The sequence below is a fragment of the Heterocephalus glaber genome, unplaced genomic scaffold (genome assembly GCF_053883595.1).
Source record: "Heterocephalus glaber isolate CG9 unplaced genomic scaffold, H.glaber_assembly_v1.0 deba00001561, whole genome shotgun sequence".
Taxonomy (NCBI): Eukaryota; Metazoa; Chordata; class Mammalia; order Rodentia; family Bathyergidae; genus Heterocephalus; species Heterocephalus glaber.
Window position 1 is genome coordinate 3,378,906 of NW_028258349.1, and position 14,088 is coordinate 3,392,993.

General features: G+C 45.8%; 1 protein-coding gene across 1 annotated transcript in view; it reads right to left on the reverse strand.

The window, feature by feature from the left end:
- LOC101721060 (sodium/potassium-transporting ATPase subunit alpha-4) overlaps positions 1-14,088 on the reverse strand; it is a 40,134-nt gene that overhangs the window by 3,917 nt on the left and 22,129 nt on the right. The window contains 9 exon segments of the mRNA XM_087190951.1: positions 4,293-4,438; positions 5,747-5,870; positions 6,023-6,177; positions 7,471-7,639; positions 7,958-8,015; positions 8,017-8,106; positions 8,470-8,606; positions 12,428-12,600; positions 12,727-12,916. Coding sequence (XP_087047077.1) covers positions 4,293-4,438; positions 5,747-5,870; positions 6,023-6,177; positions 7,471-7,639; positions 7,958-8,015; positions 8,017-8,106; positions 8,470-8,606; positions 12,428-12,600; positions 12,727-12,916 — 1,242 coding nt within the window.

Consider the following 14,088-nt stretch of genomic DNA (forward strand, 5'->3'; position numbering starts at 1 on the left):
GCGGGCAGAGAGTTGACATTAGTGTCAGAAGGCGTTTAGAGGCACCCAAAGGCTCTTTTCTCTCCTCCCTTCCCAGACCCCTGCGCTGTTAGGTCCTCCCTCTCAGGACTCCCACAGCACTTTCCACATGTCTCTGCCTTAGTACTTTTCCTGTGGTGTTATGATTTGCTTATGTGTTTTCCTTACCTGACTAGGAGCTCCTGAAGAACAAGGCCTTATTTATCCTTATGCCCTTCCCCATGCTCAGTTCAGGGAATGGCATGCAGCATGGCTCAGCAGATCTTTACTGAACTAAGAAGTATGGTGTGAAGAAGGTGGACTTAGGCCAGCAGAGTCAGAGGTCATAGGTCAGAAAGAAGGTGGGGCCAGAGGGCAACAGGAACACAGGGAAAAGGAATGCCTAAGGAGTGGTAGATAGGAGATATTCACTGATTCATTCCTTGTTTCTTTTGTTAATATTTCACACATAAGGAACTTACAGTCTAGTGGGAGAGATAAATATGCTAACTATGCCAGTACAAGAGATAGGTTATAAGAGTGAGATCACAGAGGGCTGTGGGGACACACAGGAGGTGCATTTAAATTAGACTGGAGGGAAAAAAAGCTTATGCTAAAAAAATGGTGTGTTTATAAATAACTCATAGATCAAATAAGAACTTTGAAAATACGTAGGACTGCACAGTAATGAGATGCTACATGCCAAGCCACACGAGATGTGGTCACAGTTGTACTTGGAGAGAAATCTAAAGTTTTAAGTGATTAAGAAACAAAGGCTGAAAGTTGATGAGCCAAGCATGGAACTTAGAATCAGACCAGTCAGCAAATTTGTGTGCATCAGATCACAACCACTGCCCTTCACAGCACTCAGCTACTTTCACTTGGGTCCCTTCCCATCATTTCTTAAAGATTTTAGCTCTGAGTCACTGTTGTTGTTGTTGTTTTTTACCACTCAAGTTTCTGCTGTTTATTCTGAAGTTCAAAGGTTCAAAGGGCTTTGAGGACACAATTCTGCCACCTTCCTTCATGTTTGCAAATCGCTCCTTCAGCTGGTGATCCACCTCAGTACCAAAGGCAAAGTTATTCACAAATATAACACTCGTGTTGGCAATCCACTCTCTCCACTCTTCTGAGGGGAAATCTCCCTGGTCCAGTGTGTATTCTGCATGCTTTTTTCCATACCATTTCATCCACTTCCTGAACTCTCGGTCCATGGTCTCTGCGTATTTGGCTGGGATGTCTGCTTTCTCGACTCCATAGTGATGTTTGCAGTTGGTGGCTGCAGCAACCTGGAGGACCACCTGTCCTACACTACTGCCGAGGTCCACTAATAGATCGTCCTGGGTCTTCTTGATCTCATCGATCATCTGGGCCACCAGGTCAAAGGAGGTCTCCCCATACACCTCGGGGGAGAAGGGCTCATAGTTGTTGAGCTTCTCCAGGTCGGTCACCGAGTGGTTGTAGACCTGCTGCAGGATGTGTCTCAGGAGCCTGTTGGACGGGCGTGTGTTCAACTTCATGGGTTGGGTGGTGCCCTTCCACAGCTGATGGATGCTGTCGATGGCCTGGTTGTACTTGTCACACGGCCTCTGCATGCTCTCAAAGCTTTTGGTATCATAGTCAATTAAGATGTAATTCTCCATGGCCAGCTTGAGATCCAGGATTTCCTCACAGACCCATCAAATAGTCTCAATGATTTCATGAGCAGCATCATGGTGTTTGTCGTAGACCGGCAGTGGCCATGGATAGACGGCGGGCTCAGCCCCCACGGGCGACTTGAGCCTCAGCTCCAGCTTCTCTGCCATGTCTGCGTGTGCGGCCACCACACCATGCTAGTCAGGCAGTTCGAGTCACTGTTATTCTACTGCTGCTGTTCTTGTCCTTTTTTCCCCTTCTGTACTGAGGATTGAACCCAGGGCCCTTGCACTGAGCTACAACCTTAGCCCTTGTCATTTATTTGAGACAGGGTCTTGTTAAGTTGCTAAATTGCTCAAACTGGGCTCAAACTTGCACTCCTCCTGCCTCAGCCTGGGGTTACAGGTGTATGTCACCTTGCCTGGCTTAGTTTTTGTTCTGAGACCTAAATATTCATGTTGATGATCCTTATAATACCAAGGACTGACTGTTTCTCATCTCCCTCTTTCTAACTTGTTGTCCTCCACTCCCCAAGTAGGCTGCTTGCTCCCATAGTTAAACTTTAGATATTATCCTTCCCAACATCTACAATTTCCGTATAATCTTAATTTCAAGAATCTTCCTGTCTCTCTTCACCATCCTTAATCCTTCCATCTCACTCACTATAGTATCTTTTTTTTTTTGGTACTGGGGATCAAACTCAGGACCTTGCACTTGCAAGGCAGGGGGCAGCACCACTGAGCTAAATCCCCAACCCTCACTATAGTATCTTAATTCTCACATTTCTTGGACTCCCTTGGACTTCCAATCTGTTGACTGGATATTATGATTGATATTTATATATTAAACACCCTCCACTGCTGACTAGAGATAAGCTCCATGAGTGCAGTAACTTGATTATGTTCATTTACTAACATATTCCCAGAACCTAGAATGGTACCTGGTACATAGGAGATTCTCTCCTTTTTTTTTTTTTTTGGCACCGAGGATCAAACTCGGGACCTTGTGCTTGCAAGGCAGGCAGTGGAACCACTGAGCTAAATCCTTGGCTCAGCAGATTCTCAATACATACTGGCTAAACACATGAATGAGTTGTGATCCGTAGGATTAATAGTGAAAGATATTTAGAAGAGAAGGAGCTATTCTCACTTCTAGCAGTAAGTAGCATACTCCTTGGGTGGGGACCTTTATGTTAGATGATCTAATACTTGCAATTGTGCAAGAGACATGAGTGGACCCTGCATTTATGGAATTTGTTACTCAGAGCAATTGTTCTCAACCCATTTTTGTAATACTAAATTTATGATGTCTTCATTGTACAAGTAGTTCTTGTTATCTCAAATTACTTTTAATTATCTTTAATTTATCATAAATTAAAATATGTCACATTGTGTCTTGGCAGCAGTGAGGAGGTATCAGGATGTAAAACTAACAAGGGCTTCAGTTGAGGGCTGAGGAGATACCGGCAGGCAGAACAATGCAACGGACCTTGGGCACCACTGGCTTCTGGAGCAGCGTTGGTGACTGGAAACATTGACGTCTGATGGCCTCATGGAGCTCCTCTGGCAGAACCCACATGTATATGAAAGGCATCTTTCCAGCAACTCATATCTGAACATGCTCTTGAGAAATCTTCAACTAGCTTAGTTTGGAGGTATCACGGTGAAGTGGGAAAATGCCAGAAAGGAAACAACAGTCCAGAATCCTAGTCCAGCTCTTCTAGGGAGTCACTGCAGGACTTCGAGCAAGTTGTTAAATCTTTCCAGATTTAGTTTCCTTATTTACACAATGAGTAAAGATAACAGGCTATGATTCTATACTTCTAAGGATAGTTGGTATCACGTGCCTCACTGGCTTAGAAATTGGGATGGAAGGGCCAGGGATTTAGCTCAGTGGTTTTGCCGCCTGCTGCGCAAGGGCAAGGACCCAAGTTTGATCCCCAGTACCAAAAAAAAAAAAGAAAGAAAGAAATTGGGATGGAAGTATTCAGTTACAAAAAAGCATATTTACTAAAGTTCTTGGGCACATATTATTGAGGAAAGGGTTTCAGTTTGACCCTCATTTACCTTGGATGTTAAGAAAGATGACTACAGAGAGGCATCCTTTACATTTAAAAAATTTAGGATGGTAAGGATGGCACATATAAAGAATATACGTTTGCCGGGGATTTAGCTCAGTGGGTCCGCCACCTGCCTCGAAAGCGCAAGGTCCCGAGTTCGATCCCTGGCCCACACACACAAAAAAGAATGTAAGTTTTTTCAATTTTAAGTCATATTAAGTGAACTGAAGGGAGAGAGTGTAACAGGAGAGGATGCAGCTTTCATTTTGGGGCCAGTCACGGTCAAAACTTGGAAAAACAGAAGTCACCCCAGAAGAGTTTACATGACAAAGAAGACCCCAGCTGCAAGGAATCCGGGAAGGTGAGATGTACAACAAAATGTGGAAATGAGCAGAAATTTGATCATTGTAAACAAGAAGTTTGTGGATGTGATTGGAGGTTTCAGTCAGTTGTTTGAGCCCTCAGATAGGACTGAAGATGAGGTGTCTACTCTGCCTGGTGCCTCCCTTCTCCCACTTTTCAAAAATGTGCTAAACTCACTCTTCCTGTCACTTCCTCGTTCTTCTCTGTCGCTATCCACTACCACACCCTGTCTACTCACCCATTGCTGCCCATAGCTGTCCTCCAGGTTATTGAAGAATTGATCATCCCACTTCAGGCGGATGCCCAGCAGATGGAAAGGTGTAAAGCCATTCTCAGCCATGACCACGAAATAGGTGAAGAATCCAGCTAGAGCCTGGATCATCCCTACAAGTGGCAGAGTCAGGACAGCCATAGAAGGTACCCCAAAGGCAGCCCATGTAGGGGGCCAAGGCTGGGCCCCGCCTCTGTTGGGCTGGTGTGTGTCTGCACAGAGTGAAGATTCTTGCCTTCAATCATCTCATCCCTCATCCAAGGGACTTGTCGTCAAGCTCTGACATTAATTTCTAAACTCCAACCCACTGTCATCTTTGAGTCACATCATCTTAAAACTGTAAGAGCTAGACGGCTACTTTTCCTCTGATATTTGGACATTTATCAGGTTTTAGCCTCTCATCACATCTCTGCTATCTACCCTTTGCCTCTCTCTTAGATAAAATTTCTATCTCCCATGCCTGGGCCACGATGATGTTAATGTTTGTCTACTAACCACAGAGTTGTGCGTGGTGTCAGTACCTGTGGACATAGATCCTCACAATTCTGAACTGTTGTCTATGTTTCATGAATGAGTACTGAAACACATATACAAAAGCCAGTCATTGTCCAGGATCATACAGTTAGGAAGTGGTAAAATTAGGATTGAAACATAGGTCTGATTCCTAAGTCTGTTGTTTTGGTTTTTTTTTGGTACCGGGGATTGAACTCGGGTCCCTACGCTTGCATAGCAGGCGGCGAAACCACTGAGCTAAATCCCCGGCCCCCTAAGTCTGTTTTTTCTACACAATTGCTTTTCTAAATGTTGCAACGACCTCCTTGTTCACAGTCTCTTCCCTGTCCATCCCTCACTCTACCCCCTGAAACACTCCACTGTACCTGGCAACTCATGAACAAAGGCCTCTAATGGCACTCAAATGTCTTTCTAGGCTGGACCCAATATAAATGCTATCTATATCTACAGCCTTACTTTCTACTACTTCCTTATGGAGACCAAGATGCCACCGAACTGGTCTATTCACTCCTTTCTAACTATGCCATGTGAACTCCCCCTGTGGGACCCACACCTCTCTATATACAGTACTTAGTTTAAGCTCTATCCTTCAACACCAAGTTCAAGTTCTCTTTCTCCCATAAAACCTCTCTGACTGCCCTCAAAATTGGTGAGCTTGCTTGCTTTGTGCTTGCATGTTAGGTCTACACTCACTACTTGGCATGTAGAAAGATGCTACCATTTTAGACACATTTGTTTCGTTTTTACTGAGCTCTAAGTCAAGGGCACCTCAGAGATCAATAGCTCTTTGTGTTGCTAAGGCCTAGTGCGTTTTGTGTTTGAGGAAATAGCTCCCTATTTCCACACTAAAGTGGCTCAAACGGGCAGCTGTTCCCCTCTCCCTCCCCGCCTCACTGCTCTGTGCTCACCAATCTGTCCATAGGCTATGCCAATGAGACGGTGATTCACAAGATTATCAGTCTTTGGGTTCCGTGGATGCCTCTGCATGATGTCACTCTCTGGGGACTCATAAGCCAAGGAGATAGCAGGTATCTGGAGGATAGAGCGATGGAATGATGGAGTCACAAAGTGCAGAAGGAAACTCACAAGTAGCTCCAGCTTTATCCAACCCCCCAACCAAACTTTATCTATTCCTAGTCTATCTCGCAGGAGCTCCCAGAGCCACATCCCAGCCTGGTCCTCACCATGTCTGTGCCCAGGTCAATGCAGAGGATAGTGATGGTGCCCAGAGGCAAGGGGATGCTGAGGATGATGAACAGCAGGAAGGGGGTGATCTCAGGAATGTTGCTGGTCAGGGTGTAGGCGATGGATTTCTTCAGGTTGTCAAAGATGAGGCGACCTGCAAAGGAAGGCCAACCTTCTGTGAGGAGCACCGGAAGGTACCGCTCACCAACGAGCTCCTGGACAGAGAGACCACTGCAAAGAACTATCATGGTCCATGAAAAGGCTGGAAGTCCCAGACATTGTCAGTCCTGATTTTGTCTCCAAATTGTGTGATGATTAATTAAAGCCACGATTTAGTAGCATGTCCTGACTGTACTCTTTGTTCTTGGACTCAAATGGCTAATGTTATCTGATCTCTGAAAATTTAGCAGAGTTAGACCTAGCCAATGCTGAGAAGTCTGAGAATACCAGTATTAAAGCCTTTACAAGATTGAACCTGAAGTGGAAAGAGCCTGGGCTTGGGACAGACTTAGGTTTGAATCTCACTTTCTGCCATAACCAGCTTGTGACCTTGGGTACTTCTCATCTCTCTGACCATCATTTCTCCTGTGCTGCAAGATTGCTGAGTCCTTCCCTGGCTGCCTTTTCAAAGACTGTAATCCCTCCCCACCCTCCATGTTTTATTTTTTCCATTGCACTTAACATAGTATGCAATTTGCATAGTATGCAGACAGTAGTCTGTCTCTTTTCATTAGAAATTCAGTTGTATGTGGGCAGGAGCTCATGTGTTTTTTTCTCCCACCATTGTATTCCCAGTATCTAGAATAGTGCATTGCCTGCACAGCCAGTGCTTAAAAGAATTTTTTAATTGAATGGCTATTTAAAGGGTTAAGATGATATTAGGTTTCAATAAAGTGTGACCATTATTATTATGTGGGGTGTCGTGTCATGTTTTAGTAAGATAGCTCCAGGCAGAAAGCAGGGAACCTGGGTACAGTATTCTAGGGCTGTCCTGTTCACCAATGGACATTCTCTTTCAGCACTCTCTGGGAAAGTGGGTGCATGAAGTCAACTCATGATGATTTCCAACCAGTCTCGATGTGTCACCATTTCTAGGGGCCCTGCTGAAGACTGTGGAGTACAGAAGTTTCCCGGGGCTGTAGGTCCATGCATGTTCTAAACACACCTGAACCCAGTGAGAAGACAAAGAAGATGCTGTCCTACACCAGCCCCCAGCCTCCCTGGCAAATCTGGATTTTCTTCCAATCTCAAAAAAAAGGGGGGGGGGCGGTGGTTCTAAGTATCTGCTGAATCTAATTTACAAAATTTTGTCTTACAGTGATTTTTTTGGAGTCTGTACAGGATCCTGGAGCTTGGATGATGGGCAAAAGGGATGAGGGTGATGTACTCCAAAACCCAACTAAGTCTGAAGATCAAGACCTAACTGAGCACCCTGCCTCTTCCTCACCCTCCTCCACGCCTGTGACGATGGAGCCAAAGTTGTCATCCAGCAGGATCATGTTGGCCGCCTGCTTGGAGACGTCAGAGCCAGTGATCCCCATGGCAATGCCAATGTCGGCCTTCTTCAGCGCAGGGCAGTCGTTCACCCCATCCCCCGTCACCGCCACAATGGCTCCCTGGTGAAGTCCAGAAAGTAGGAGTGAAAAAAATTAGTGTGTTAGACTTAGGACTAGTCCCCAAAATTAGTTTGATTCCAGCACCTCATTTCTTGAATTCATGTTGATCTCGGACTCCTGGGCCTTCCTTTTCCTGTTGCCCTGAGATAATTTCAACTCTCAGGGAGCCCCCAAAGCAAAGGCCACCGTGGAGGTTCAAGATGGGATACTGTCTGGAGTCTCCTGAAGCTCAGCCCACATGTTCCCTTGCTTGTTTGGAGGCTGGGCTCTGCCGCATGATTTCTGCTAGGTTTGCCCAAGCTCCCCTGCCCCTCTTACCAACTTCTGACAGCCCTCTACAATGATGAGCTTCTGCTGAGGGGAGGTTCGGGCAAACAATCTCCGTGTGGCTTAGGAGGATCTGGCTGAGCTGCTCTGAGTTCATCTCCTTTAACTCTGAGCCATGCACCACAATGGCTTTGGTTTTACTGAGGAAAAGAATTTCAGAAGGCTGGTTCTGAGACTCCTCATACCCTCTAACCAACCTTTACTGATTCTTCTTTCAACCTAGTCTTGTCACTTGTCCTCAGCATACACTGTCCCCAAAGTGACACACACATTCCCATCTTTTTCCCCCTTTGGCAACCACTCTCCTCTACTTTCTTTCCTGCTACTGCTTCTTCTGAAAACCCAGACATATTCACTTGATTATTTCTCTATTACATTTTAATTGTAATGTGTAAACCCCCAAATCTTGCCTATGGGAGGAGAATTCCAGGACTTCAGTAACTGGGCTCTGGGCAGTGCAGGCTGAGGGGGAAATGACAGATCTGAGCTTTTGGGGGTCTTACCTGGGATCAACCTGGCTGACAGGGATGTCAAGCCGGGCAGCAATGTCCTCTGCTGTCTCAGTGTCTTCTGAGATGATGCCCACACCTCTGGCAATGGCCTTTGCTGTAATGGGATGACCCCCTGTTACCATGATGACCTGGGTTGGGAGGGGGAGAGGAAGAGGAGCAGAATCATCCTCAGAGAAGCCTGGCTGTCTTCTCTTTCTCCTCTCATAGCTCACCACTTTCATTCCACAAAGATTTTAATAGCTCATTCCTAAGAACTTGTCAAAGATACCAAATACCTTGCCACTGTGGCTTCAATCTTCGGGAATGGGTCAGGACCATCAGACCATAAAACACAGGATGATTGGTGTTCTAGATCTCCAAGAGTAAGTCAGAGATGTGGGTGTATTACCATATTCAGAGTTGTATTTAATTGCTCCATAAGTGATTCTGTTTCTTAAGTGCCAAGTCAGAAACACCTACACACACAACAAGTGGTAATAAAGGAATGTCCAGAATATCCATCTACCTAACATCCCATCAAGACCACCACAGTGGTCATCAAGACCTCACCAGAGTGAGGGTACTCAGATCCTCACTCCGTCTTCGTCCCTCTCCCTCATGCTGCCCCTCAGTTTCAACTTGTCTTTGGCTACTGGGTATCTAGTTCTGTCACATTCCCACCCCAGAATGAGCTGCCCACACTCTGTGTCTTCATGGCATTCTGTTCTTTCCACTTTTCACTTCTCAGTGTGGTGATTGCTTGCTTCTTTCTCTTCCCACTGGACTGAGAACTCTTCGAAGGTGAGATGCTTGCTAAGTTTCTTGCCTGAGCACAATGCCTAGGACACAGTAAGCCACCAACAAATAATTATCAAATGAGAGAATGAAGGGATGATGTGGGAGCCACTGCCCAAGGTTCCCACTTAGCACAGCTTTTCAAACTCTGATGGGAGGGAAGAGGAAACCATCAAACTGATGGAAATAAGCCTGGGAAGAGTTTTCCCCAAAGAACCCACTCTGGGGTTCCTGGTCCTCAATTCCATACTCCTGATGAACTGGGAAGGGGACAGGAAAGTGCTAATCAGGCTGTGATGACCTGAGACAGAGTGAAAGTTTCACTGAGCTATTACCTACAACCACTAATGTCCAGTGTAGGTTGAGGGCATTGGATCCTTACAAGCCTGGCCTGTGGGATGCCTGGTAACAGGCAAGGACCTGAGAGAGGACTGCACAGAAGACTGCCTTTCAGATGTGGTTCAGACTGAGCCCTTAGTGTTCTGCTTTATAGCACCTTTAAGCCTCCCAATGACTTATCAGAGACCTGAAATCTGCTGGACAAGGTGTGGTATCATTCTCGGACATACCTACCACCTAGCCCAGCCTGACTTCACATGAATGGTTCTCTAGTACCTTGCAGCAATACTAGCTCCATGCCAATCTGGGGAAGTAAAAATACTACATCAGTCACCCCATGAACCAGTCTCCAACAAACACTGAGACACAGTCATACAATAGAAGCGGAGTTCCCTTTGAAGTAAAGCACTTCGAGAAGTTTCTGGAATTAATCAAATACCAAAAACAGTCATTTCCAACTTCTTGGTGCTGACTATACCTCTGATGTTCCCACACAGCCTTGCAGCCCACCCTCTTGATCTCCTCTGTCTTCTTCCTCCAGATCAGACCCATTGGAGGGCAACTTTCCAGTGTTGGTAACACAACCAAAGGATCTCACAAAGGCCTTGAAAGCCTGCCTGCAATTCTTGGGGGTGGGAGTGGGGGAGGTTTGAAGCAAAGCCCTTGTATCTTCATATTATTGAGATCCTTATTTAATGGTAAATGTAATGGGAACACTTTTTAATTTTTAAAAAATCACATTTATTCCAAAGTTGGGAGCATGTAGTTACCTGGAAAGCTCTGTCCCCCATCATTTATTTGTAAAATCTCTGTGTCCATGCAGCAACCACTACCACTTTTACTGAGCATCCTGCTAATGTCTGTCAGCTTGCCACCAATACCATTTCCAAGTAGATACATGAAACAAGCTGTTGCGTGTCCATTCCATTTTACCCTCCCTGAAGGAGAGAGCTATGTATATGTCTCAACCTCCCCCATGGGGAAGAGGAGACGATTCACAGTTTCTCACTGAGTCTGCCAAATGTCCATCAGTTTAGAGTCCAGAAGAAGGAAAGAAATTGCAGGGAGACGTGCAAACTTGTGCCAGAACAAGGACTGGCCAGAAAGCACAGAGGCCTCTGCTTCAGTGCCAGTTCATGGTCAGCCCTCAGGGTTCTTGCTGTGCTGACATCCTGATCTGCTTGGCATCCTGACTAAATCACCCCCTCCTCCTGTTGGGTCTCCTTACCGGTGGGCACAGTTGTGACTATCTTCTTCCTAAAAGGATCCATAAACTTCCGGGTGAGACAAATTTTACACTACATCCACAATGTTATTCCTATTCTAATAGCCTACATGGAGGCTCAGAAAATTCAAAGGAACCCCTTCCATAGTGTGATGTGGTAGTTTATAGGATCTCAGGGGACATGGGGGTAACTTGGCTACTCTCTGCGGAAGTGCTTAATAGTGCTATCTCTGCAGAAACTTACCACCTCAGAAGTCTTGCAAGACAGTGATTAAAGAATTCGCTCACAATCTCCCACATCCTTGCTTAGTTTCCTTCTCTAGCAACCAATCACTGAACTAACAGTGGCTCAGACTGACCTCTTGACAAGCTGCCCATAGTCACAGGTCTAATACAAAGTCAGTTCCAATAAACCTAAATACCCCACCTTGTTACTTTAACCTACCCTCCCCTGGGCCTAGGACCCAGGATAGGCAAGATTTCCGAATATAAGGAACCAGCAGGGAGGGTGTCAATATCTTATCTGTGAAGCTGTATGTGCGTCTCTGACTCGGGAAACACAGGCTCCACAGCTCAGAATTAGAGGAATCTCACGGCTACCATCCGTGAAGTCCAGAGAGGACTTCCCAGCTCTGGGTTTGTTCAGCTGACTTTTACTCTTGGACCAATTTATTTTCATTTCTAGCTTTCCCTCCTGGACATAAAGCTGTTAGGAGAGTTGCTCACTCCAAGTCAGACCCACTGAGGACACTATGGCTGCATCTCCAGCCTCCATTCCCCTTAGGCTCTCGTCCCAGCAACACACGGACACCACAGCTCCTTACCCTCTGCCCCTCCTCACGTCATCTGTATACCAGCAACTTTGGCCTCAGCACCTAGCGACTCCCAGGCATGGCAGTTTGAGAAGCCCTGTGCTGGACACTGATTCTCAAACTTGTCTGCTCCTTGAGATCTCTAGAAAATTTTAAAAATACAGATGCCTAGCCGAGGATTTAGCTCAGTGGTTTCAGCGCCTGCTGCGTAAGCTCAAGGACCTGAGTGTGATCCCCAGTACCAAACAAAAAAAAACAACAAAAAAATACAGATGCCTGGGACCATCCTGAGAATTTCTAATTTAAGGGATCTTGGAGGTACAGGTTTTTCAAGCTTTCCTGGTTACTCTAATGTCCAATGGAAGATAAGATTCTTGATGTAGAGGGAAGGTAGTATTAAATCTCTCTCTCTTTTTTTTCAGTACCCGGGATCGAACTCAGGACCTTGCGCTCACAAGACAGGCAAAGCACCACTGAGCTAAATCCCCGGCCCCTAAATATCTCTTAAAACAAAAAATCATAAGCTCATCCAGGTGTATTAGTGCACATCTATAGTCTCAGCTACTCAGGAGTCTGAGGCAGGAGGATCACTTGAGCTCGTGAGTTTGAGACCAGCCTGGGCAACACAGTGAGACATCTCAAAAAAAAAAAAAAGACCCCAAAATACAACTACAAACAAAAATCATAAGCTCAAGGAGGCAGAACTCCATTAAGCCAAGATTACTAACTACTCTGTGCAAGGCTTCCTACTAGTATCTTGGAACTATGACAAGATTGTCTGGGGTGGGCAGGAATTTACCTTAATCCCTGCACTACGACACTTGCTCACAGCAGAAGGCACAGCAGCACGAGAAGGGTCAATCATGGATATGAGGTCCACAAAACACAGGTTACTCATGGGAAAATTTATTTCATCTGTGTTAAAGGGGAATCCTGTTGAGAAGCTGCTTGGAAGATTTAAGAAGCAGAACCCTGGAGAGAGAAAGAAGGGGCCAGTAGTCATTCGTCTTTCTGTGTCCTTATTCCACTCACCCCATATCCTAAACTATTCAGCCCACAAACAGCCATCTTGATGAAGGTGCTCCCACAGCACCTCACCTAGCACGCGTTCCCCCAGACTTCCCAGCTCTGAGTAGGCATCCTGGAAGGCATTCTTCATTTTATCATCCATTGGGAACTCCTGGCCATGCAGGAGGAAGGAGGAGCAGAACTCCAAGATCCTCTCCGGAGCGCCCTTCATCATCAGCACATGGCCCGGGGAGCCATCCTCCTGACGTTGGATGGACAGCTGGAGAGAGGAGAGGAAGCAGCGGTGGGACAGGAGGAGAAAGCCAGGAGCACCACAAAAGCCAAGAAGAAGGCCTTTTTGTTCTTTTTTGTTTTTTGAGACAGGGTCTCATTATATAGTTCAGATTGGCCTTGAGTTTGCTAGGTAGCCCAAGCTGGGAACAAAATCGTGGTCTTACCTCAGCTTCAGGTTTTGAAGGTAAAAGATGACAATCAAAGTGTTTCATGCTCTTCCCCACCATTTCCTTTGTCCCATTTACCCCAGGCAAACTAGACTCAAGGTTGCGCCAGGCTCCCCTTCCCAGGAAACCTCAGCCTGGTAGTGTTTGCACAGGAATCTCAGAGCTCTCTGAGGGTAGACACTCTCACTACTGGCAAAGAACATGGCCAAGTAGGCAAGAAACAGAACATCAGAGCCCAAAGACCCATGTTTACTGAGTGTGGTGCCTCACCCCTGTAATCCTCACACTCGGGAGATGAGGCCGGAGGTCTTGAGTCCCAGGCTAGCCTGTGTTACATAGTGAGTTCAAGGTCAGCCCAGAACACAGTGAGACAAACCAAACCAAAACCCAAGGGAAAATCAAGAGTAAAACCTGAGTTCTAGGGCCAACAATGAATGCCTTATTAGTATTACTATCTCAGATCAATTCACTTAACCCTGAAAAACCCTAAGTTCCTTCCATAAAATGTAAAAGGTTCTACCTTGCCTACTTTAATGGGTTTTATGTGGGAGAATCGTAAAAAAAAAACCAAACCAAAAACCTTGGAAAATTGTGAAGCAATTGCCTATAGGTTGGGCATCCGGGTGCCCACTCTGTTACAGTCATCAGGGGTCCCAGGAGATTGCTAGCTAGTGTGTAGGTACAGTTGACAGGGAGAGGGCATATTCATGAGGTGAGCCTGAGGAGAACACAGCAACCAGGAGAGAGATAAAAGATCAGTTTAGGTTTTGCAGTATCTCTTGCTCTCTGATCCATGAAAAGGAACTCTCCATGAGTATCTCTATATTTTTTAAATTAAAAATAATTTTTTGTGGTACTGGGGATTGAACCCTGGTGCATGCTAGGCAAACACTCTATCACTGAGCTACAACCTCAGCCCTTTTAATTTAATTTTATTTTGAGTCAGGGTCTCACTCTATTGCCTAGGCTAGTTTCACACTTGTGATCCTCC